The following is a 25,138-nucleotide window of genomic DNA, read 5'->3' on the forward strand; positions in this document are numbered from 1 at the left end:
ATCTTTGCGTCCGTATTTTATGACGTATTTGATTGATGTCATCAGAAGAGGACAGAATATTTGTAGTTCTATACATTAACAGGAGCGTGAGGTTAGAGTAGTATACCTACAGTACATATCAGTAAATGTATTAGTAAGAAAACGTAACTGTTTTCACACGATTAAGTAGACCCACAATCAATTTAATAATATACATCTTATTCAGAGATTAAACTGACAGAACCAAGAAATGAATCAATTTGATCTGTTTTCCAAGTTATCCATTCCTGTAAATGACCTCATCAGTCATTTGTGTGTGTGTGTGTGTGTTTGCGTGGGTCCCAGATGCCCTTTCCTGATGGCCATTATGGCAGCACATGTTTTAGGCAGCTGTGCTCTTGCAGGATCTAATCCCATGGTCCACTGCATCTGATGATCTACTTTCCCTGTTGCTCGGCCATGCCTTCAGTAGAGGGCACAGAGGGCAGATCCAGTCATCTCTCCCCAGACAAACAGACAGGGTGTTGAGATGCCATGAACAACAATGGGTTTTGTCATCTGGTGTGATGTAACAATGTTAACTCCACTTTACTGGAGATGTCATGTCACACCTGAGGGGCTTTTTCCTACCCACATGACAAAAAAAGTGCATTTCTACCATTCAACACCACATGGAAGCATTCTGAGGGTGGAGCACAGTGAGTGATGTTTTTTTAAAGCTCCTCCTCTTCCCTTCCTATCAGCAGCCGTGGTGGAGACCGAGGCCAAATTGGTTCAATTAAGATAATCATTATTTGAATCAGGTAGCAAACCACTCAAACAGCCTCCTGAGATGGACAAAGAATAAAATAACCTTCAGTCAGTCAGTCAGTCAGTCAGTCAGTCAGTCAGTCAGTCAGTCAGTCAGTCAGTCAGTCAGTGAGAGTGAGAGTGAGAGTGAGAGAGGTGGGGAAAGAGGGTCAAAACGAGAGGGAGGGTTATATCTGAACTCTGACAGAACGAGAGGGAGGGTTATATCTGAACTCTGACAGAACGAAGCATTAGGCTGACCACTTACAGATAGAGAAATTAATTGCTGATTTATAATTATGTCAAATGCCATGCTTTACTCTTCTACACTTTGCTGATAACCACAATTTTCCCATCAAAAATGTGTGTGTGTCTGTCTTTCTCTGTCTGATGTGTGTCTAACTACAGATATCTGTATGGGAACCATCAAAGAGCAAACATTCCCAGAATTGAGCTAGCAGCTGAATCACAGTCTGAACTGCAGCCCCTGCCATGATGTAGCCTGCTAATCCAATACTCACTGGCAGGGATGGTGTATCAAAGGAGCACAGTGACACCTTAATTTTCACATCACATGGATGGAGAATACTAATGTGTTGTGATTCAGCTATACCTAGTGCCTTGCAAAAGTATTCATCCCCCTCTGCGTTTTTCCTATTTTGTTGAATTACAACCTGTAATTTAAATAGATTTTTATTTGGATTTCATATAATGGACATAAACAAAATAGTCCAAATTGGTGTAAAATGAAAGTGAAATGAAAAAAATTACTTGTTTCAAAACAATTCTACAAAATAAAAAACAGAAAAGTGGCGTGTGCATATGTATTTACCCCCTTTGCTATGAAGCCCCTAAATAAGATCTGGTGCAACCAATTACATTCAGAAGCCACATAATTAGTTAAATAAAGTCCACCTGTGTGCAATCTAAGTGTCACATGATCTCAGTACATCTACACCTGTTCTGAAAGGCCCCAGAGTCTGCAACACCACTAAGCGGCACCATGAAGACCAAGGAGTTCTCCAAACAGGTCAGGGACAAAGTTGTGGCGAAGTACAGATCAGGGTTGGGTTACAAAAAAATATCAGAAACTTTGAGCACCATTAAATCCATTATTAAAAAATGGAAAGAATATGGCACCACAACAAACCTGCCAAAAGAGGGCCGCCCACCAAAACTCACGGACCATGCAAGGAGGGCATTAATCGGTGAGGCAACAAAGAGACCAAAGATAACCCTGAACGAGCTGCAAAGCTCGACAGCGGAGATTGGAGTATCTGTCCATAGGACCACTTTAAGCCGTAAACTGCACCGAGCTGGGCTTTATGCAAGAGTGGCCAGAAAAAATCCATTGCTTAAAGAAAAAAATAAGCAAACACGTTTGGTGTTCGCCAAAAGGCATGTGGAATACTCCCCAAATATATGGAAGAAGGTACTCTGGTCAGATGAGACTAAAATTGAGCTTTTTTGCCATCAAGGAAAATGCTATGTCTGGCGCAAACCCAACACCTCTCATCACCCAGAGAACACCATCCCCACAGTGAAGAATGGTGTTGGCAGCATCATGCTGTGTTTTTTTTTTTTTTTTTTAATCGGCAGGGACTGGGAAACTGGTCAGAATTGAAGGAATGATGGATGGCGCTACATACAGGGAAATTCTTGAGGGAAACCTGTTTCAGTCTTCCAGAGATTTGAGACTGGGAACGGAGGTTCACCTTTCAGCAGGTCAATGACCTTAAGCATATTGCTAAAGCAACACTCAAGTGGTTTAAGGGGAAACATTTAATGTCTTAGAATGGCCTAGTCAAAGCCCAGACCTCAATCCAATTGAGAATCTGTGGTATGACTTAGATTGCGGTACACCAGCGGAACCCATCCAACTTGAAGGAGCTTGAGCAGTTTTGCCTTGAAGAATGGGCAAAAATCCCAGTGGCTAGATGTGCAAAGTTTATAGAGACATACCCCAAGAGACTTGCAGCTGTAATTGCTGCAAAAGGTGGCTCTACAAAGTATTGACTTTGGGGTGGTGAATAGTTATGCACGCTCAAGTTTTCAGTCTTATTTCTTGTTTGTTTTACAATAAAAAATCTTTTGTTTCTTCAAAGTGGTAGGCATGTTGTGTAAATCAAATGATACAAACCCACAAAAAATTGAAAAAATTGTGGTTATAATTTCAGGTTTTAAGGCAACAAAATAGGAAAAATGCCAAGGGGGTGAATACTTTCGCATGCCACTGTACCAACAGGGAAAAATGTGTCTGAATCAGTGTTTCAGAGAAACCACTTAAGAAGTTCTGGCACTGGAATTATGTGACAGAAAAGCGAGTGCCCTTCAGAAAATACAGACCGCATTGGAATCTGGTGTGCACTTAGCACACTCTACATTAGTTTCTTTCATATTGGTATTTGATACATAGCAGCAAGCTTATTTCAAATAAATTCATACATACAGGACTGCCAACAGTTCCATTATCAAAATATGTCTTCATCAAAATACACAAAGGTTGAAGTCTAGTCTGTGCGGTTTTGAATGGACTGTCAGAGGAAAGCATATTGCTGCATCGATCATTCATTAATCAGCACAAAGATCTCTTGAAACGGACACATAAAAAAGGGTGAATAGACAATGTAAAATATGTAATACCCACATTTATAATATGGTATGTTGAGCCAAAATACCTTTTATCAAACATTTGTATAAAGCAGATGCTGTGTTTTTGAACTATGTTCAAGTGACTTTGCATTACCTTGGAAAAAAGGTTTAATTGCATGTTTTGGTCACAATCATTATTTTAATGCAAATGCTTGCACTTGCGAACAAGTACCTGCACTAGTATCAGTCAGTGGTAAATGAGAGCCACCCCAGAGTTTAGTTCAATAGCTCCATCTGTTGATAGGATGTGTTCATGACAAAACAACCCCCTGGGTATTTTGTTGCCGTAGGCTATCAATTTCACATTCTGTTTCCACTACAAGACCATGGTGCTTACCTACGGAGCAGCAAGAGGAACTGCCCCTCCCTACCAGGCTATGCTCAAACCCAACACTCCAACCCGAGTACTCCATTCTTATATAAAAAATGTAACCGCTTTTTGTCCCCAATTTTGTGGTATCCAATTGGTAGTTACAGTCTTGTCCCATCGCTGCAACTCCCATACGGATTCGGGAGAGGTGGTTGAGAGCTGTGCATCCTCTGAAACACAACCCAGCCAAGCCGCACTGCTTCTTGACACAATGCCCATTTAACCCGGAAGCCAGCCACACCAATGTGTCGGAGGAAACACCGTACACCTGGCGACCGTGTCAGCATGCATTGCACCCGGCCCGCCACAGGAGTCGCTAGTGCACGATGGGACAAGAACACCCCTGCCGGCCAAACCCTCCCCTAACCCAGACAAGCCGCCCCATTGGTCTCCCGGTCGCCTGCAACAGAGCCTGGACTCGAAACCAGGATCTCTAGTGACACAGCTAGCACTGCGATACAGTGCCTTAGACAACTGCGCCACTCGGGAGGCCCGAGTGCTCCATTCTGCCACCTCTGGTCTCTTGGTCCTCCCACCCCTCCTTGGGTGAAAAAAAAGCTCTGATGAAGGCCGTGTGGCCGATACGTAAGCTTATTAAATATCGGTGATACTATCAAGAGCAGTGTGCGGTTTCCTTTTTCCTTCATCTTGTTCAATTGTTGCCATGCACCTGCAAATAAGATTGCTCAGATGTGCGAGTGCCTTTTGAATTTTGATCAAAATGTATACACATAATGTCTAGGGACATAAAATACACTATTTGTGGAATGTCCCAGTTGATTCCATACCTTTCCAGTAACAACAAATGCTGATCCCCTTTCATTTCTTTCTGAAACGTTAACACAAGAGACAATCGTAATGTCCATTTTCATCTGCACGACTGAATAATAGGCTATATCTATCTCTGATATATCTATCTCTGAAATACAACTTGAAGAGATTCAAGACATTGATCAGATCTTCCTCTCTGGGTTGGCGCCCCCCCTTGGTTTGTGCTGTGGTGGAGATCTTTGTGGGCTATACTCGGCCTTGTCTCAGGATTGTAAGTTGGTGGTTGAAGATTTCCCTCTAGTGGTGCGGGGGCTGTGCTTTGGCAAAGTGGGTGGGGTTATATCCTTCCTGTTTGGCCCTGTCCGGGGGTATCTTCGGATGGGGCCACAGTGTCTCCTGACCGCTCCTGTCTCAGCCTCCAGTATTTATGCTGCAGTAGTTTATGTGTCGGGGGGCTAGGGTCAGTTGGTTATACCTGGAGTACTTCTCCTGTCTTATCCAGTGTCCTGTGTGAATTTAAGTATGCTCTCTCTAATTTTCTCCTTCTCTCTTTCTTTCTCTCGGAGGACCTGAGCCCTAGGACCATACGTCGGGACTACCGGGCGTGGTGACTCCTTGCTGTCCCCAGTCCGCCTGGCCTTGCTGCTATTCCAGTTTCAGCTGTTCTGCCTGCGGTTATGGAACCGCCACCTGTCCCAGACCTGTTGTTTTTCAACTCTTAATGATCGGCTATGAAAAGCCAACTGAAAATTATTCATGATTATTATTTGACCATGCTTGTCACTTATGAACATTTTTTAACATCTTGGCATAGTTCTGTTATAATCTCCACCCGGCACAGCCAGAAGAGGACTGGCCACCCCTCATAGCCTGGTTCCTCTCTAGGTTTCTTCCTAGGTTTTGGCCTTTCTAGGGAGTTTTTCCTAGCCACCGTGCTTCTACAACTGCATTACTAGCTGTTTGGGGTTTTAGGCTGGGTTTCTGTACAGCACTTTGAGATATTAGCTGATGTACGAAGGGCTATATAAAATAAACTTGATTGATTGATTGATTGATTGGCAAACAGTTTTGAAGAAAATAGAAACACAGTAGTACATTTCTTGGAATGATTTCTGTTCCTTGGCTATGAGCCACTGTCGCATGTCTCCTACACAGGCATTGGGTGGAAGTAAAACACCTGCTGTACATAGTGCTCCTTTTCTCAGAGCAGTAGTACTGATTTTATGTAGCGGCTGCAGACAAGGTACTCTTTCCGGGGAGATGACGAACTCTCCCTTCTGCAGCTCCACGTTAACCTGTCCCCCTCTGAACAGAACCAGGGGGTACACTGACACCATGCTGCAGTCTCTGATGAACCCTTGGCTCATCTTCTCCTTCTCATGGTACACCATGTAGGGGCTGTCGTAGTGGCCCCGGAAACCACCACTTGACCAATAAACAACTAGAACAAAACAAAAAAAGCTTGTGTGGTTGTTTTGTATGAACTTTTTAGTTACTGTAAAATAGTATTGGTTATGTCTCTGTAGTTTATTCTCACTGTGCGGAAGTTGTAGTTAACGGAGGAGGGGTGTATTCATTCTTGGTCATGTAGCGCAGCTCGTCTTCATCTTCACCGCGCCTTTACTGGTCTGCTTGAACTTCTCATGAGGAGACCTCACCTAGCACAGGAAACAATGGCTTAGCTAAGGTACATATACTGAGCAAAAATATAAAACACAACATGTAAAGTGTTGGTCCCATGTTTCATGAGCTGAAATAAAAGATCCCAGAAATGTTCCATATGCACAAAAAGCTTATTTCTCTCAAATGTTGCGCACAAATTTGTTTACATCCCTGTTAGTGAACATTTCTATTTTGCCAAGATAATCCATCCACCTGACAGGTGTGGCATATTAAGAAGCTGATTAAACAGCATGATCAGTACACAGGTGCACCTTGTGCTGGGGACATTAAAAGGCCACACTAAAATGTGCACTTTTGTCACACAACACAATGCCACAGATGTCTCAAGTTGAGGGACTGTGCAATTGGCATGCTGACTGTAGGAATGTCCACCTGAGCTGTTGCTAGCTAATTTAATGTTAATTTCTCTACCATAAGCTGCCTTCAACGTCATTTAAAAAATGTGGCAGTACATCCAACCGGCCTCACAACTGCAGACCATGTGTAACCACGCCTGCGGGATCGTCTGAGACCAGCCACCCGAACAGCTGATTTAACTGTGAGTTTGCACAACTGAAGAATTTCTGCACAAACTGTCTGAAACCCTCTCAGGGATGCTACTCTGCATGCTCGTCGTCCTCACCAGGGTCTTAACCTGACTGCAGTTCGGCGTCGTAACCAACTTCAGTGGGCAAATGCTTAATTTCGATGGCCCCTGGCACACTGGGGAAGTGTGCTCTTCACAGATTAATCCCAGTTTCAACTGTACAGGGCAGATGGCCGACAGCATGTATGGTGTCGTGTGGGCAAGCGGTTTGTTGATGTCAACGTTGTGAACAGGGTGCCCCATGGCCCATGCCTGGAAGCTGAAAACGTCCCAGTTCTTCTATGGCCTGCATACTCAGACACGTCACCCATTGAGCATGTTCGGGATGCTCTGGATCGACGTATACGAAAGCTTGTTCCAGTTCTCGCCAATATCCAGCAACTTCGCAAAGCCATTGAAAAGGGGTGGGACAACATTCCACAGGCCACAATCAACAGCCTGATCAACTCTATGCGAAGGAGATGTGTCGCACTGCATGAGGCAAATGGTGGTCACACCAGATACTGACTGGTTTTCTGATCCATGCCCCTACTTTTTTTTGAAGGTATCTGTGACCAACAGGTGCATATCTGTATTCCCAGTCATGTGAAATGCATAGATTAGGGCCTAATTTATTTATTTCAATTGACTGATTTCCTATGAACTGTAACTTCGAAATTGTTGCATGTTGCGTGTATATATTTTTTCAGTGTACATTATACAAGTACTGAGCTGTTGATCATGCTGGATGGGTAAAGGCTCACCTGAACTACATTGGGATAAAGGGCAGCACAGAGCAACCTGATGTTGTCAATGTTGTCAGAGTTGAGGTTGGCCTGTGGAGATTAACTTGCATGATTTATGAACAGATTTCATGTGACAATGCAGCATTTATATTAATAATTTGCAGCTCACGAACGAGTCGTTCTTTTTTAACTACTTTTTACTGACTCGAGTCACGATTCCTTTTTCTGAGTGACACATTCATTTTAGTTGTTCATTTAACCTGCTGGCTGCAATGAATCCTACAGCAGGATTAATATGCGCTCCTCCGGCTAAGCGGCTCCGGAGACCACCAACAGTCTATCTCGGCAAGCGGTACCAGTACACCAAGTCTGGAACTAACAGGACCCTGAACAGCTTCTACCCCCAAGCCACAATACTACTAATACTACTAATCAAATGGCTAACCGGACTACCTGCATTGACCCTTTTATGAACTAACTCTCTTACACTGACTCTATTCTATGCACACATACACACCGCAACACACAGACACACACACAACATGCGCACATATGCGTACTGACACCACACACGCTGCTGCTACTGCTCCACACACGCTGCTGCTACTGCTCCACACACGCTGCTGCTACTGCACCACACACGCTGCTGCTACTGCACCACACACGCTGCTGCTACTGCTCCACACACGCTGCTGCTACTGCTCCACACACGCTGCTGCTACTGCTCCACACACGCTGCTGCTACTGCTCCACACACGCTGCTGCTACTGCACCACACACGCTGCTGCTACTGCACCACACACGCTGCTGCTACTGCTCCACACACGCTGCTGCTACTGCTCCACACACGCTCCTGCTACTGCTCCACACACGCTGCTGCTACTGCTCCACACACGCTGCTGCTACTGCTCCACACACGCTGCTGCTACTGCTCCACACACGCTGCTGCTACTGCTCCACACACGCTGCTGCTACTGCTCCACACACGCTGCTGCTACTGCTCCACACACGCTGCTGCTACTGCTCCACACACGCTGCTGCTACTGCTCCACACACGCTGCTGCTACTGCTCCACACACGCTGCTGCTACTGCACCACACACGCTGCTGCTACTGCTCCACACACGCTGCTGCTACTGCTCCACACACGCTGCTGCTACTGCTCCACACACGCTGCTGCTCCTGCTCCACACACGCTGCTGCTCCACACACGCTGCTGCTCCACACACGCTGCTGCTCCACACACGCTGCTGCTACTGCTCCACACACGCTGCTGCTACTGCTCCACACACGCTGCTGCTACTGCTCCACACACGCTGCTGCTACTGCTCCACACACGCTGCTGCTACTGCTCCACACACGCTGCTGCTACTGCTCCACACACGCTGCTGCTACTGCACCACACACGCTGCTGCTACTGCTCCACACACGCTGCTGCTACTGCTCCACACACGCTGCTGCTACTGCTCCACACACGCTGCTGCTACTGCTCCACACACGCTGCTGCTACTGCTCCACACACGCTGCTGCTACTGCTCCACACACGCTGCTGCTACTGCTCCACACACGCTGCTGCTACTGCTCCACACACGCTGCTGCTACTGCTCCACACACGCTGCTGCTACTGCTCAGTCCATTATCTATTTAGTTGTCTAGTCACTTTACCCCTACTGATATGTACATAGCTACCTCGTACCCCTGCACATCAACTCGGTACTGGTACTCCCTGTATAAAGCCATTTCATATTTTACTCGTTATTGTTAGTCACTGTGTATTTATTAAGTAAGCATTTCACTGTTGTTTACGAAGCATGTGACAAATAAAATTGGATTTGATATGTGCACGCAGGAAAATAGATCATGCTCCAGGCAGAATAGAGAAGACCAATACATGTTTTGATAATTGATGGCATGGTTCAAGAACGAAATGCAATGAATTTATTATTGAATGTTATCAATGAACACAGCTTTGCAGAACCAAAACATACACAGCCTGCCTCTGCTCAAAAAACTTGAACTTGGGGGCTGCTGCAGTTTGCGAACGATATTGTGCAGAAGTCAAGCAATGGCATTCTGCCATTGAGTTGTTCACAATCTAGTCCGGTTGCGGCAGCAAGTAGACCTTGTTTCAAAGGTATAAATGATGTTATTTGTATGCCTAGCAATCAAAAATGTACATTGCTTGAAGCACACTTTTATAAGTCTCAGTCACAAATGACAGCTCCAATAAGCCCCTATGGTGAACGAGAGGCTTGAAGAATCCTAATAATTTTGTTTATTATTCATTGTTCGCTGGTAGTGTCCTGCGTGCTATGGGCATTACAGTCTAAAGATTTTTTTTGTTTGACTGAACGAGTTGAAAAGATCCAAGTCAGTAAAAAGAACCCAACGTCCCATTACTAATTTCTATCTTAGGTACTGTATAATTCTGATTGAAACATATATATGTGTGTGTGTTCTACCTCGCAGCCCCTAGCCTCCAGGACACCCTCAGTCCATTTGGCAGCCATTCTCTCCATGACTCTGGCCCTCAGTCCCTCCTTGACAAAGCCAATGTCAGACAGCAGCTCTGTAAACTGCCTCTTCAGACTGGTTATCTCCTGCAAACCACAAAGCACATCTCAGACTCTTGCAAGTACCGTACAATACAACACTGTAATAATGCCACCTGTCAAGACGTCAAGACGCAAGACGTTCTCTCAGCAGTACTGAAACCAAGCCTAGTTCACGTTCTTGGCTGCACCACACCAGCCGTGTGCAACAGCAACACATTACATTAGACAGTCACATGTCCACAGCAGATAATCTGTATTCTACCCGGTGTTTTAGTTGGTTCTACATCTTGCATTGCCACTCAGAACATGTGCATCTGTGTCTCAAGGCAAATGCAATTTTTCATAGCTGGTTCAGGTATCATTTCAGTATTTCTGGCATTAGTGTTATAGTGCTAGTGTGTGTTAATATTCGTGACATGGTTAGGGGATAAACAGTAGAGAGGTTCAGGTCTGCCCAGTGTGTAAAGTACAGCACTTTGTATCCCTGCAGCAGGGCCAGATGGTCACTGTTAGCCAGGGCGTAACTCAGCTTATTCTCATTGGCCTCCTCCCTCTTATCCCAAGGAGACACCTGGCCACAGGAAGAAAACACTGCAGGAGAAGAGAAAAAAATAAGAGAAAAAAACAGGACAGGGGGAATAGGAGAGAGAAACTTGTGACCGTCTGTGTGAAAATGGAAAGCCTCACGGAAGTTCACATTTCTACTCATTCCAATTCAACCCAAGGCTCTGATAGACTGCCATTAGTAAACTCAGGCAAACAGGAGTAAAAAGTGCCTTTTGAAGGGGGAACGCCAGGTTGGCAGTGTCTGTGAGGGCAGGGTCCAAGCAGCGGAAGATGGCACCAAACAGCATGAGTTTGCTAATGTGGACGTCCATGGGCAGACAGGCCAGGTGGTAGTTCAGAGGGGTGAGCTTCTCGTCGGCCGTCAGAGCCCCCAGGTCTTGCAGACGTTGCTTGGCCACGTTCAGACTGCCCATGGCTGGGTGCATCCTCCGAGAGAACAGACTCCAACAGCCGCTCCACAAACACACCCAACACTGCACCCTAATCCTGAGAGAGAAGGAAAGAGGGGATAGAGAGAGAGGTGGAGAAAGGGGGCAGTGTTGGGAAATCTCAAAGTGAAAATATGTTTGCATTGGTGACAACATGTCATGAGTATCTACATTGAAAATCCAGGGAAGATTCAAAGTAAATAACACTAATTGGTCCCTTAAGAGCGCCAGAGGCATAGTGCTGTAGTTAGGTGACATTAGAAATGATTCAACTCTTATTTAACCAGGTAAGTTGACTGAAAACACATTCTCATGTACAGCAACAACAGGGGAGAGGATGGAGGAAGCAATTGGAAGCTGGGGATGATTAGGTGGTCATGATGGTATGAGGGCCAGATTGGGAATTTAGCCAGGACACCGGGGTTAACACCCCTACTCTTACAATAACTGGCATGGGTGACCACAAAGAGTCACGATACCCGTTTAACATCCCATCCGAAAGACGGCACCCTACACAGAGCAGTGTTCCCAATCATTGCCCTGGGGCATTGGGATATTTTTTTTAGACCACAGGAAAGAGTACCTCCTACTGGCCCTCCAACACCACTTCCAGCAGCATCTGGTCTCCCATCCAGGACCAACCCTGCTAAGTTTCAGAAGTAAGCCAGCAGTGGGATGCAGGGTGGTATGCTGCTGGCAAAGGATTTTGACTAAGTTGTTTAAGTTGATAATTATTTACTGGAAGACTGGAATTGGTCAGTAGAGCGGTCCTCAGTAGAAAAGGAGCGGACTTTGGTGAGAGCAACAGTCGAATTTTCAGTGTCAATGGTGTATAAAATTCCTTCATAGTGAATCTCAGCCTTCGAGATTAGGCAAACTTTACTCCCGATGTAGGGAGAATCCTGTAATGGTCTGCTTGCCTGAGGCAGAGCTGCTCCGAGGGGACTCTCTGGATCTCTGGCAGCTCTGTTCAGCCAGCTGGTGTTGGTAGCAGTGGATGGTGAAGAAGTGGAAGCAGACCCCTGAGGCCAAATGGCCCGCTCACCCCCTCCTCTGCAGGGCATTGGCATGGGTCACTCACGACTCCTCCAGGCCCTCCATGCTCTTAGAAGCGTTCTAACTGAGGGGAAAGACAGCAAAATAACACTCACATGCCGTCTAGCCCAGTGTGTATTATAATCAGCCAAATATGCACTGCTATCAATGATTTGGTCCACTCCTTATAACAGGTTAGTATAGAAAATATATGAGTTGTACACATTAACATAGTTTGCACTTATCTAATGGAAACCAGTTGAGAGTATTGGAACACAGCCCCTGTCTGCAGAGACATCCGAGGGTTTAGAGGTCAGAGGTTACAGTACCCTTTCTCCTTTATCTTGCCCGAGTCGACCACATAGACCATGTCATTGATAGTGAAGGAGGTCTCTGCGAAATTGGTGGTGATGATCTTGGTGACCAGCTGAACACAGCCTGCTGCTCCTCGTTAAACAGGGACGATTGGACCTCCCGAGTGGTGCAGCGGACTAAGCGTCACTACAAACCCGGGTACGATCCCAGGCTGTGTCACAGCCGGCCGTGACCGGGAGACCCATGAGGCAGCGCACAATTGGCCCAGCGTCGTCCGGGTTAGAGGAGGGTTTGGCTGACAGGGATTTCCTTGTCCCCTCAAGCTCTAGTGACTCCTTGCGGCGGGCCGGGCGTCTGTAAATTGACTTTGGGCGCCAGCTGGACGGTCATTCCACCGACACATTGGTGCGGCTGGTTTCTGGGTTAAGTGAGCAGTGTGTCAAGAAGCAGTGCGGCTTGGCAGTGTCGTGTTTCGGAGGACGCATGGCTCTCGACCTTCACCTCTCCCGAGTCCGTAGAGGAATTGCAGCGATGGGATAAGACCAACTACTAATTGGATATCATGAAATTGGGGAGTAGATGTACAAAAAAATACTTACATAAATAAATACAAAAAAAATAATACAAAAAAAGACAGTGACGAATAGAGCTGGTACATCACACACCTGACACACAATCACACGCACACACACACACACACACACACACACACACACACACACACACACACACACACACACACACACACACACACACACACACACACACACACACAAACTATATTCACAACAAACATAACCCATCTACATCTGTACCAGAACACACACACCTGTATAAAAACTCAACCCATCACAACCACATATTTATGCAAAACTCTACAACTCATAATTCTAGCAATCCTGCAAATTCATCCAGTACAGTGCTCTCTGTATTTCCCTACCTGGCTCTCTTCCGGTTGTTGAACATCCTGTTGGTCTGGAGCTGCTCATAGAGCATCTTAATCTCAGCCAGGCCCAGCAGCACCAACACAGCACCTGGACAGGGAAGGAGACATTGTTCATAATGGAGATTTCCAGTATAAATACACAGATACAGCATAACTTCATGTAAAGTGTTACCTAAAGGGAAATCAAGAAACTAAACGTTCACTGTGTGACTATCCATCTGCCATTCCATCTGTCTGTAGTGCTCTCTCACCTGGAGGGTAGCTATTGTCCCCGTCCACTATATACTCCAGCACGCTCTGCACCAGGTCCAGATCTTATCCAGGCAGAGCTGGTCTTCAGCACAGACATCTTGGTGTCTTTAAACAAACAAAAACATCCTGATTAACATTCTCAGAGTAGTAGTGGACTACAGGGAATAGGGTGCCATTTGAGACGCTGACATAGTGTGGTGTATTTAGCTGAGGGGACAGGGAGATCAACAAAAGCCTCACCTTTGATTTCTATTGGAATAGTGAGTTCCTGCAGGCTGAGCTGCTGGTCAGGGTTGGAGTCTTTAATGAAGTCTTTCTTTTGGAGGTTCCTGAACCACATGTTGTCTCCCAGCTAGTCCACAGGGTCTTTGGGCCCGCCTCTGTCCCTCCTGCTGCCCGATGAGGACTTGTCCCCCCCCTCCTGAGCGCATTAACGGACTGACATCCTCAATTATGTATCTGGGAGGAAAGGAGAGAGTATAGGTCACATACACCTGAAGAACAGAAACAATACCTTGTTGGGTTTATGGTACAATATTTCAGGGTTGGGAGTGTGATATTTACCAGGTTTTGGCAATGGCATCTTCTAGGAAAAACTGGTAGACGAGGAAAGTGTGTCCTGGAAAACACCAGAGATCATCATGACATAACCGCTGACTCGTCTAACAATACTGTTATATCCACTGTTATCCACTTTGCCCTAAATACACCAAGAGGCTTGAAGGATGTGGATGGTGTGTGCTGGGGTAGATAGTGTGCATCAGTATGTGGATGGTGTTGCAGTTGGTGTAGTACAGGGAGAAGCGGTCAGCTTTCAGGGTGGCACTCATCAGGATGAACTTCAGTTCTGGGCTCTGGACCATCAGATCCTTCACCACCAGCAGGAGGAAGTCACTGAGGGAGAGAGATGGGGAGAGAGAGAGAGAGAGAGAGAGAAAATCAGGATGAGACAACTGGCACAATAGTGAGTGAGTCTATATGCTGTTGGCTTACGAGGGGATGCTTATAAAGGAGAGGTCCTCACAATGTGTGATCTCACCTCTCCTCTGTGCGCTCGGGCACCTCATCCACTATGATATGAGAGATCCCTGTGAGGTCTGCCTCCCCCCCAGCCTCCTCAGCAGCATTCCTGTGGTGCAATACAGCAGCCTGGTAGAGGGAGGAAGGAAGGAAGGGGGGGACATATAGTGCGAGAGAGAGAGAGAGAGAGAGAGAGAGAGAGAGAGAGAGAGAGAGGAGAGAGAGAGAGAGAGAGAGAGAGAGAGAGAGAGAGAGAGAGAGAGAGAGAGAGAGAGAGAGAGAGACTGACTGACTGACCCAAACTTAAGGAAAGCTTTGACTATGTACAGACTCAGTGAGCATAGCCTTGCTATTGAGAAAGGCCGCCGTAGGCAGACATGGCTCTCAAGAGAAGACAGGCTATGTGCACACTGCCCACAAAATGAGGTGGAAACTGAGCTGCACTTCCTAACCTCCTGCCCAATGTATGACCATATTAGAGAGACATATTTCCCTCAGATTACACAGATCCACAAAGAATTTGAAAACAAATCCAATTTTGATAAACTCCCATATCTACTGGGAGAAATTCCACAGTGTGCCATCACAGCAGCAAGATTTGTGACCTGTTGCCACAAGAAAAGGGCAACCAGTGAAGAACAAACACCATTGTAAATACAACCCATATTTATGCTTATTTATTTTAACTTGTGTACTTTAACCATTTGTACATTGTTACAACACTGTATATATATAATATAACATTTGTAATGTCTTTATTGTTTTGAAACTTCTGTATGTGTAATGTTTACTGTTAATTTGTATTGTTTATTTCACTTTTGTATAATATCTACCTCACTTGCTTTGGCAATGTTAACACATGTTTCCCATGCCAATAAAGCCCCTTGAATTGAATTGAATTGAGAGAGAGAGAGAGAGAGAGAGAGAGAGAGAGAGAGAGAGAGAGAGAGAGGGAGAGAGAGAGAGAGAGAGAGAGAGAGAGAGAGAGAGAGAGAGAGAGAGAGAGAGAGAGAGAGAGAGAGAGAGAGAGAGAGCAAGAGAGCGAGTGCAAGTTTAATTGAAGTTCAACAACAGCTTTAACTAGAATGCAAGATTATGCATGTGAGCGTGTGTACAACATTGAGTTCCACTGACCCCGATGGTCTCCAGACGGATCTGGTAGCCCCTGAGTTACCGAGGTGTTCTGTACCGCTCCTGTGCCACCCTCTCAGCCACAGAGATGGCAAAGATACGGCAGGGCTGGGTGCAGATGATGTTAGCCACCTGGTCGGCCGGCCCACTCAGAGACGCATCCAGAATGAACTAAGGGATCTGGGTGGTCTTACCACACCTGTAGAAGACCAACACAAAGACATCAGATCTTAACACCAAGTTAACATCAAACATAGAACACTGCAGCATGCAACAAATCTAATACCATCATTTCACATCAGTAGGTCCTTCTCATTCCAGTCAGCCAGCTTGAGTCTCTGCTGCACCATGGAGTTGAAATGCCTGGATGACTGGCAGAGAGAGGAACAGTAACAGGGGATTAGGTGGAGCAAACAGAGATTCCAATATCATCACTAGGGACATGACCACTTATGATTTTAGCTGTAAGGTTTACAGGCATGACTAGTATTGGACAGGACTGATAAATCGCAATTCCCCCATAACACCAATAGATGGCGCTAAATAGCATGACAGGCTGCTTACATTTCTCTCTTGTACTGTAGTCAGGGATTTTTCTGCTATTGAAATCCTTGTGCAGGCCGCCTTAGTGTTTTTTCGGGTCGACTAAGTCTCTCAGCTGCATGGGAAAATGTGTCGAATTGCAGGACATTTGCTTTAAAACGACAAAAACGTCTCTCAGCTCCATGGAGAAATTATTATAATTGCAGAAAATTGGCCCTGCCATGCCCCCACCACCTAAACTTTTTACCCCTTTTTCTCCCCAGTTGGTAGTTCCAGTCTTGTCCCATCGCTGCAACTCCCATACGGACTCGGGAGAGGCGAAGGTCGAGAGCCATGCGTCTTCCAAAACATGACCCTGCCAAGCCGCACTGCTTCTTGACACACTGCTTGCTTAACTCGGAAGCCAGCCACACCGATGTGTCGGAGGAAACATCGTCCAACTGGCGACCATATCAGCGTGCATGCGCCCGGCCCGCCACAGGAGTCGCTAGAGTGCGATGGGACAAGGACATCCCGGCCAGCCAAACCCTCCACTAACCAAGATGACGCTGGGCCAATTGTGCGTCGCCTCATATGTCTCTCAGTCGCGGCCTGCTGCGACACAGCCCGGGTTCGAACCCAGATCTGTAGTGACGCCTCTGTAGTGCCTTAGGGCCTCCCGAGTGGCGCAGCGGTCTAAGACCCTTTTTAATCCAGAAAAAACCCTGGTAGTAATAGCCCAGAATGATGTACACTCTCTACTCTACCTGTTTTCTCCTGAACTCTCGACACAGTTTGGTGTTCTCTTGCTGATGGCCCTCTGTCTTCTCTTCATGCCTTCGGGAAGTATTCAGACCCCTTGACTCTTTCCACATTTTGTTACGTTACAGCCTTATTCTAAAATGGATAAAAATTCTCAGAAATCTACATACAACACCCCATAATGACAAAGCGAAAACAGGTTTTTAGACATTTTTGCTAATATACAAAAACATAAAATACCAGAAATACCTTATTTACATAAGTATTCAGACCCTTTGCTATGAGACTTTGAAATTGAGCTCAGGTGCATCCTGTTTCCATTGATCATCCTTGAGATGTTTCTACAACTTGATTGGAGTCCACCTGTGGTAAATTCAATTGATTGGACATGAGTTGGAAAGTCACACACCTGTCTATATAAGGTCCTCCAGCTCATACTCTGTAGAGCTGAATTCAGGCTGGCTGGCTCGCACTGGGTCTTGGGGGCCCGAGGCGTTCACCTTGGTGGGCATCTGGTGCTTATACTTGCACTTGGTTCCAAACCTGCAGCCGGCAGATGTCCCGAAAGTGAAAGGGGGCCGCCGGTGATAGTGCAGGAGGTCGGGGTCCAGAGTGATGGTCCACATGCTGTTGGCAATACGCTCGGTGAAGCGGTTGCCGTAGATGGCGGTGAGGGCCAGAGACTCCTGCTGATACCTGCAGAACTTTCCTATGGCAAACAGTCCTATGACTGGCTTGGGTGTGGGCCACCATTTGTCCTCTGAGTCAGGATCATAGACAGGGCTCTCCACAGGCTCATTAGGTTCCAGAACTGCCCTTCCTCCTGGTAATCCAGCTAGTCATACTCCTGCTCTTCATCATATTCCTCTGCTTCTTCACTGAGAAAGAACAGGTGGGTTAAGATTTTGTGATGTTATTAGTCTGTTCCAGTCAAAAAGGTGAGTGACACCTGATACATCCCAGTGCAACTAAACAAACCTCTGCAGAGAAGAAAACAACAATCTCTGAATACCAACACCTTTTCCAATTCTTCCAATATTATACAGAGACCCCAGTATTCTGAAGGCACTCCAGTATACAGGCTCTCTTCCTATGTTATGAGAACACTCACTCATAAGGCTCGTTGTCATCGTCCTAGGTCTGCAGCTCTCTCAACAGCTCCTTCACCTGCTCCTGGTTCTTGTTGGTAATGAAGATCTTCTGCATGGGCAGCTTGCCCATCATCTCTGCCAGTGCCCCTTCCTACTCTGCTAACCCGGCCTGCACCACCGCTGCCCCCGCCACCCCCTCCCATTCCTCTGCCTGAGGTGGGCCTGTGATGAGAGAAAGAAAAATTCATTTATTATTGAGGTTTATTCCACAGTTCAAAGGATAAGAGCTAATATCTAACTAATTATCTTAAGAGGAGTGCAGTATAAAACCCGCCGGACTATTCAATAGCACAACGCATTGCCAGCCAACTATGTTATGTGGATTATGCGTCAGACATACTACTTCCATTACTGTAGCACTAGGTTCTTTTGCAGTTGCTCATTTCACTTCCTAATCTGGATTTCAGTTGTCAATTCAGATGACACATACAGTAGAGCAGGTGGACATCATTTTTGCAAGGCACGGTGTAGGTGCCTTGAAAGTAGTAGGAACCGGATAGCTAAAGTGTTACTTTATGGCTGACAAGGCACACGTTTACATCGTGTTTAGTTCATAACACTTCTTGGGTTGTCTGCAAACTAGATAATTGACCAGCATGACCACTCAACAGTGCATTGTCACAGCCAGCTAGGACGGAGGATTGCTAGCCATTAGCCGTAAAATAGATATCAGTAGGTCGGGAGGCACATTGTTTCTTTCTGTATGGGCAAGAGGACAATTAGTAAATTATTTTGCTATTCAAAAAACTATTTACTGTCGATAAAAATAATGCATAAGAGAAACGGATAACAGGTTATTTATCCAGAGACCAAGACAATTTACAACTTCACCGTCTTTCTCATTGGTTAATCAATCAGAGGTCAAAGTTTATTTCCCGGTTAAGGTTGTGTAGAGTTACCATGGTAATATAAAGTTTAGGAAATGCATCGCAACAACATCAGCTGGACTAGCACGAAAAAATGGAATAAGATATAGCTATAGTCATGTTTGAACTAGCAACAAATCCGAAATGTATTGACTAGCTTGACAGCCAGCTAAAGTTAGCTAAAAGCTATATTGAGTAAATTCAATTTGACGAAGCATTACTAAAATGTCTGGTGAGTAGCCAACGTTAGCCAGTTACCGTACTGTATAGCCAGCATAATACAGAAATAGCATAGCTAGCTACAACATAATGTCATTATTAAAGTGTTTTTCCTGCAGAGAAGAAAAAAGGAAAGGTCACAGAAAGCGAAGGTAGGCAGAGACCAGACTTGGACATCTCAAGATATCTGCTTTTTTGGTGTGTAAATAATGTATGTTTGTGCTTAAGCCTAACTATTAGCCTATGTTGCAGTCTTAAACTCCACTCACATATTTATTTTCAGAGGAAGGGAATTTGCAAGTATCCTTCATTTTCCCAAATGGTGACAGATATGGTAAGTGCTCATATTGACACAGTAACATTAAATGAATGATTATAACTGTTATAACCACCTGTTATAACCAGCTGCATTACTGTGGCCATCACCAGAAGGAGAGTGCTGCAGGTCCACAGAGGGAGTCGTGAGGAGGAGTGGTATGGGCAAACACACCTCAGCCAGTGGTGTCACCTACACTGGAGAGTGGCATGATGACAAGGTATGTGTGTGCGAGTGCATGGTTGGGTGTAGTCCTATGTTAGGACAGAATTGATAGGGATTGGTATTTGGATTAGAGGGTCATAGTTTTTGTGATGTCTGCTGTGAGTGACCAGTGCTCCCTCTATTCCAGATGAATGGCAGAGGGACTCTGGAGCATCCCTCTGGGGCCCTGTATGAAGGGGACTTCAAAGACAACATGTATCACGGCACAGGGACATACAGCTTCTCTGACGGGACCAAATACTGCGGCAGCTTCAGCAAGAACAGGTGAACCCATTACTTTAGCGTGTTAACTTTTTCCTATCATATTTTGATGTAGGCTAGTGAATGTTAGGTGAATAATAGGCTAGGCCTATGGCTAGCGAATGATGGCTCTATTGTTTTTTTATTGTTTTATTTTTTTTTAGGTTGGAGGGTGACGGGGAGTTCACCGACTCTCAGGGACTTGTTTGGATTGGAGGCTTCCACAACAAGGCAGCTCCTGGTTTGAAACTTAAACTCAACATGTAACCCATGACATAATGTGAGATAACATAACTCTAATTTCTCTTACATTTATGAGCATTTATTGAATATAGATTAAAAAATATATTCAAAAGAACAAAATTTGACTCCAGTAAGAGATTTTAAAGGCACCAAATGAAATGAAACATACAATGTCCTTGTTCTTCCCATAAAACTCCTGCAGTGACACCTGGTCTCTTTTACCTGTAGGAAAGACTTTAGTAGTCAGCGTATGACAGTGTGGTGAACACACCTCATGGCACTGTGCAATGAATGAGTCATTGCTTTGAGTCACACAGCCAAGAGTCCTCTTTGGAGGTGCTGAAACACAGTCTGTGTGTGTGTGGCTGTGTAAGCCTCAGTTAACCAACAGTGTTAGGCTAAAACTATTTCTACTACAGTTTATTTGGAATATTTTAACTCTTCATAAGCAGCGTACAAATCTAGATCGGTGGAGGAGTCCATCAATGATCTGTTTCTTGAACGCCAAAAAGAATGTCTCTTTACTCCCACTGATGTCACTATAATGTGTGTGGTATAATTTATATAGTTCATTTGCTTAATGTGTGCATCTGGTGTTTACTGAATTTGTTAAACAAAGTTATGTGATGAATTCCTCAATAAGATGTGTGGTGGTTATGTCCATAAGTGTCTTCAGTAAATCATCAAACATCTGCTGAGAGCATAGAACTGTGTTTCCTTTTCTTTCGTAGTTGAGTATTTTGAGTAATGTCTTTTACGTTTTACTTTTTTTACCCCTCTGACTAAACAAGCAGAGGTTAGAGAATCACCTGGCCTTGTCCATTTGTCGTTCACAGATGTTGGTCCTTCCCCCTCCAACCCCAAGCTAGCCTGGAGTGCTTGGGTCTTGATATGGGTGCTGGGGGTGGTTTGTATGGTGGGAGGTAGCATGGCGCATGTACTGCATCACCCATCCAGCGTATCAGATCGGTGGAGAATATTCCCATACGCTTATTAGGGTAGTACAGCACTCTACAAACACACAAAGAATCAGAACATAGGTTCACAGGAAGGCCTTGATTTGTGGGAATAGTATGCTCTTCATTGAAACACACATCCTTTTGTTGAGCATCTGAACTAGCTTTTCATCCCCGGTGGACCTGTGCTGCAGCCTTCCAAGCACAAGGCCAGAACTTGTGACACTGGTAATAAGGCTATGCTACATAAGGAGAGGCAACACACACAACTTCCTGTTTTCTTGGAAGACCGCAAGCTGTGGAAGGAGTGATCAGAGTTCTGAGATTTGAGAAACTGCCCGCTGGCATCAAAAGGCACGTAGTCCTCTCATGCAGTCAATGACCAAAAGTGGCGTTATTAATATTTTTTGTAATTACATAATGAATAAAGATTATTTAAAAATAACTGACGGAAATCCTGTTTTTCTATGTCAAACAGTTTTGTTATATTTCAGTCTTCTCTGATGTAAATAAAGTTTAATATTGGGATGCAAACTCCCAATTGAATACATTTCAACTCTATATCTGAAGTGGAACAGGTATCTTAAAAAAAAATAATCATGTATGTGAGGTGTGTCAATTTGTTTAAAACAAGCTCCCGAGTGGTGCAGTGGTCTAAAGCACTGCATCTCAGAGGCGTCACTATAGTCCCTGGTTTGATTCCACGCTGTATCACATCCGGATGTGATTGGGAGTCCCATAGGACGGTGCACAATTTGCCCAGCATCGTCCGGGGTAGGCCGTCATTGTAAATAAGAATTTGTTCTTAACTGACTTGCCTAGTTAAATTTAAAAATATATATTTTTAAAACACTACCAAGAATCACTGTGTGACCCTGATTTAGCCTAATGCAGTAAAAGGCTAATCACACAGACTCACACAGTGCTGACAGAGAATATAATGTATTACATTAGTACAGTACTTTTCATTATACAGAATCTCAATTTAAAACATAAACACAAAAAAAACAGACACAACTAGACAGGGCGACTGACACAAAGAACACAGCTGACGCTACAAGGGACAAGGAGCACAGCTATCAACAAGCCTTTCTAAAAGAGAAAGGGGCTGAAAGCCTGATTCCCCCAAGGAGATGAACTTGGTCCTGGGGGCGTGGAGGAGCAGAATGCCATCACTATATACAGTATACACATAGTATAAACCCTACTAGAGTCTGATACCAATAACACACTCATTCATAGATACCCACACAGTTAAAAAAACATTGGGGAAATGTGAATCCTTGTGTGTATCAGTAAATCCAAAACACATACCCACTATACAGTAGAAACACTGCACAAACATGCTGATGTAAAAATATACAACAACATCGTGCAGTAGGCCTACTTAATTGTGTGCATAACACAACACACTGAAGCACATCATACATCACTGTTTCTAACAGTAACATACAGACACACAGTCATCAAGTAAACTTGGCCAAATACTGTATGGAATCACATAGAAAATGTACAATGACTAAAATGGCGTCATATCCTGACTACCTTTTGCATGTCACCCGCCAGGGCTGACCAAATCCTGTGTCATAGTTCTGTTTGATCTTTTCTATGAAATTGGGCATTCATGTTAAGGGAAAATCGAATCAGCTGTCCAATTGTCTCCTTATGAAGGAGTGTCAAAAGCCCTCAAGCTCTACCCCTCTCTTCCATCTCTCTCTCTCTCCCTCTCTCTGTCTGTCCTCTCCCACCATCATTCCACTTACTGTACACAAGGGCCCTTTTTGTGTGGAGGATCATCAGACTCACATGGTTTAGAGTGAGGGTTCGCAGGACAGTGTTCAGAGGAGGACAGAACAGAGGAGTAGTGCCTTGAACGCTAAAACTACACAACCCTGTTTGTGGTCTAGGTAGGTGGGCACAGGAACCATGGAAAACAGCAAGACGGAAGGTAAATTCTGGTTCTATAATCAAGATGTCACCTTGACTACAGGTATCACCAATATGGTTTTGGTTGATGGTTTTGGGATTTTATGATTAGTTGGTAGTCACATGGTTTATAGAGATGCTACAGTAAAGAAAAATACTTTTATTGTTGATGTGGAATATCTTTGGTGTGCTGTGCATAACATATTTTTTTATGTGTTTGAACTGGTTACATGGACAAATACGCTTTTTATGATACCTGTTGTTGATGGACAGTTATTGGAAAGATATTGCAACAAATTTGTTATGCTTGAACTTCTCATTCAATGTTCTTCGGCATTACATGACTATCTGACTATCCAATGTCTTAACAACTAGTTAAGTGGCAAAACTCTGATGTATGATACAACCATTGGAAGACTTCAAATTTGGTCCAAATTGGTTGTCTTGAATTTTCTTTTACATTGTTCTTTTTTTCAGGAAATTTGCTATACATGTATTCCTGTTTAGAATATGTAATTCCAGCACAAGCTCAAATGCATAATGTATGATAAGCAGACATTTAAAATGACCTTTAAATGCTGCTCGCTGATTGGACATTTGGCATTTGAACAGAAACAGATGGAGTTCAGTAGGGTATTTCCATTATGGTACAACTGTTTGATTGTTTGATGACACAAGCCTTGTCTACTTTAACATTACATGTAGAATTTTAGTGTTTGGGTAACTTGTAAGGGTTTACTCTTACATTATTTACTGTGCATAGGTTGCATAATGAGACGTTGTGTTGGACATCCCACATGACTATATGATTTGTCTTTATCATCGTCTATTTTGTTCTGTATCTCCAAATAATGGTTTGTGTATAATTGGGAGCTGTATCTGAGTAACTGAGGATTTTCTCCATAGTGATGTGTGTGACAGGGAGCTACAGTAAATCCATATTGATGTGTGATTAATTGATGTCCTTGACTTCTAGAACAAAACCAGGAAATGGAGGAGGCCAACCTAGAGATTGCTCAGGTAACCAGCTCTATAGTCAGTTCCTTTGCAAAAGACACCGCTGCCTATGTGCAGTATGATCAACACTGCCAGAGAAATGGAAATAGCCTCGGTTACGGCCTGTCTCTAATCTTATTATATGTAAATGCATGTCAATGGACTGGTATACAGTATGTTCTAACAAAATGCTACAGATATGTAAAATATCGTAACAGTACTGGACAGCTGTAAGGTACAATATAATACACAGACGTTGTTGCACTGCAGTAAGGTACTGTATGTGTTGTGTATGTACTGTATTGTTATGCACTCTAAAGTAGTGAGCAGAGGCAGGTTATTGCACAGCAACACAGAGATAACATCTGTACATCTGTAAAGAAGGGCAGCTTCCCTAATGAATCTGCAGCCTGATGGCTTTCACATGACCGTATCCACAGAGTAGAGGAGTGAAGAGAAGATGACTGGGGCTGGCAGCAGCCTGAACCCCTGTCTGTTCACATGAGCTGATTCACTTATCTCTGCAGACTAAATTCAATAACCCAACATCCTAAGAACGGCAGCTACACCAAAGGAGAGAAAAAAGGGAATCACTGCTGGCATATAACAGAAGGGAAAAAAGAGAAATTGGGACACTCCAAACGACAACAACAATGAAAAAGATAACGAGGATAATGTGACTCAGTGGAGAGCGTTGTAGGAAACAAACCCTGTGGCAAAATGAGCTGTGACCTAGCTGACCTCTGATACACTCTTAGAAAAAGGCTTTTTGGGCTGTCCCCATACGAGAACCCTCTAGAGCGTTGGGCCAGTAACCGAAAGATCGCTATTTCTAATCCCCAAGCCGACAAGGTAAAAAACTGTCAATGTGCCCTTGAGCAAGGCACTTAACCCTATTTGCTCCATGGTCGCT

The 25,138-nt window shown here is 44.6% G+C and overlaps 1 protein-coding gene and 1 pseudogene across 1 annotated transcript; one reads left to right on the forward strand and one right to left on the reverse strand.

The window, feature by feature from the left end:
• Window positions 1–5,684: 5,684 nt before the first annotated feature.
• LOC120045920 lies at window positions 5,685–18,311 on the reverse strand (annotated as a pseudogene).
• Window positions 18,312–19,163: 852 nt separating this feature from the next.
• Window positions 19,164–21,709, forward strand: LOC120045654 (MORN repeat-containing protein 2-like). Its single transcript, XM_038990573.1, has 7 exons — window positions 19,164–19,336; window positions 19,443–19,475; window positions 19,607–19,657; window positions 19,753–19,859; window positions 19,992–20,128; window positions 20,269–20,384; window positions 21,184–21,709. The coding sequence occupies exons 1-6, from the start codon at window positions 19,330–19,332 to the stop codon at window positions 20,369–20,371; spliced, it is 438 nt and encodes a 145-aa protein (XP_038846501.1). The 5' UTR covers window positions 19,164–19,329; the 3' UTR covers window positions 20,372–20,384; window positions 21,184–21,709.
• The last annotated feature ends 3,429 nt before the right edge of the window (window positions 21,710–25,138 follow it).

This window comes from Salvelinus namaycush, chromosome 4 (genome assembly GCF_016432855.1).
Source record: "Salvelinus namaycush isolate Seneca chromosome 4, SaNama_1.0, whole genome shotgun sequence".
Classification (NCBI taxonomy): Eukaryota; Metazoa; Chordata; class Actinopteri; order Salmoniformes; family Salmonidae; genus Salvelinus; species Salvelinus namaycush.

Excerpts from the sequence above, each read along its gene's own strand:
- LOC120045654 (XM_038990573.1), top strand. Across the intron at positions 19,658-19,752 it reads CCCAAATGGTGACAGATATG|AAGGAGAGTGCTGCAGGTCC; the intron begins GTAAGTGCTCAT and ends GGCCATCACCAG. Across the intron at positions 19,860-19,991 it reads GAGAGTGGCATGATGACAAG|ATGAATGGCAGAGGGACTCT; the intron begins GTATGTGTGTGC and ends CCTCTATTCCAG.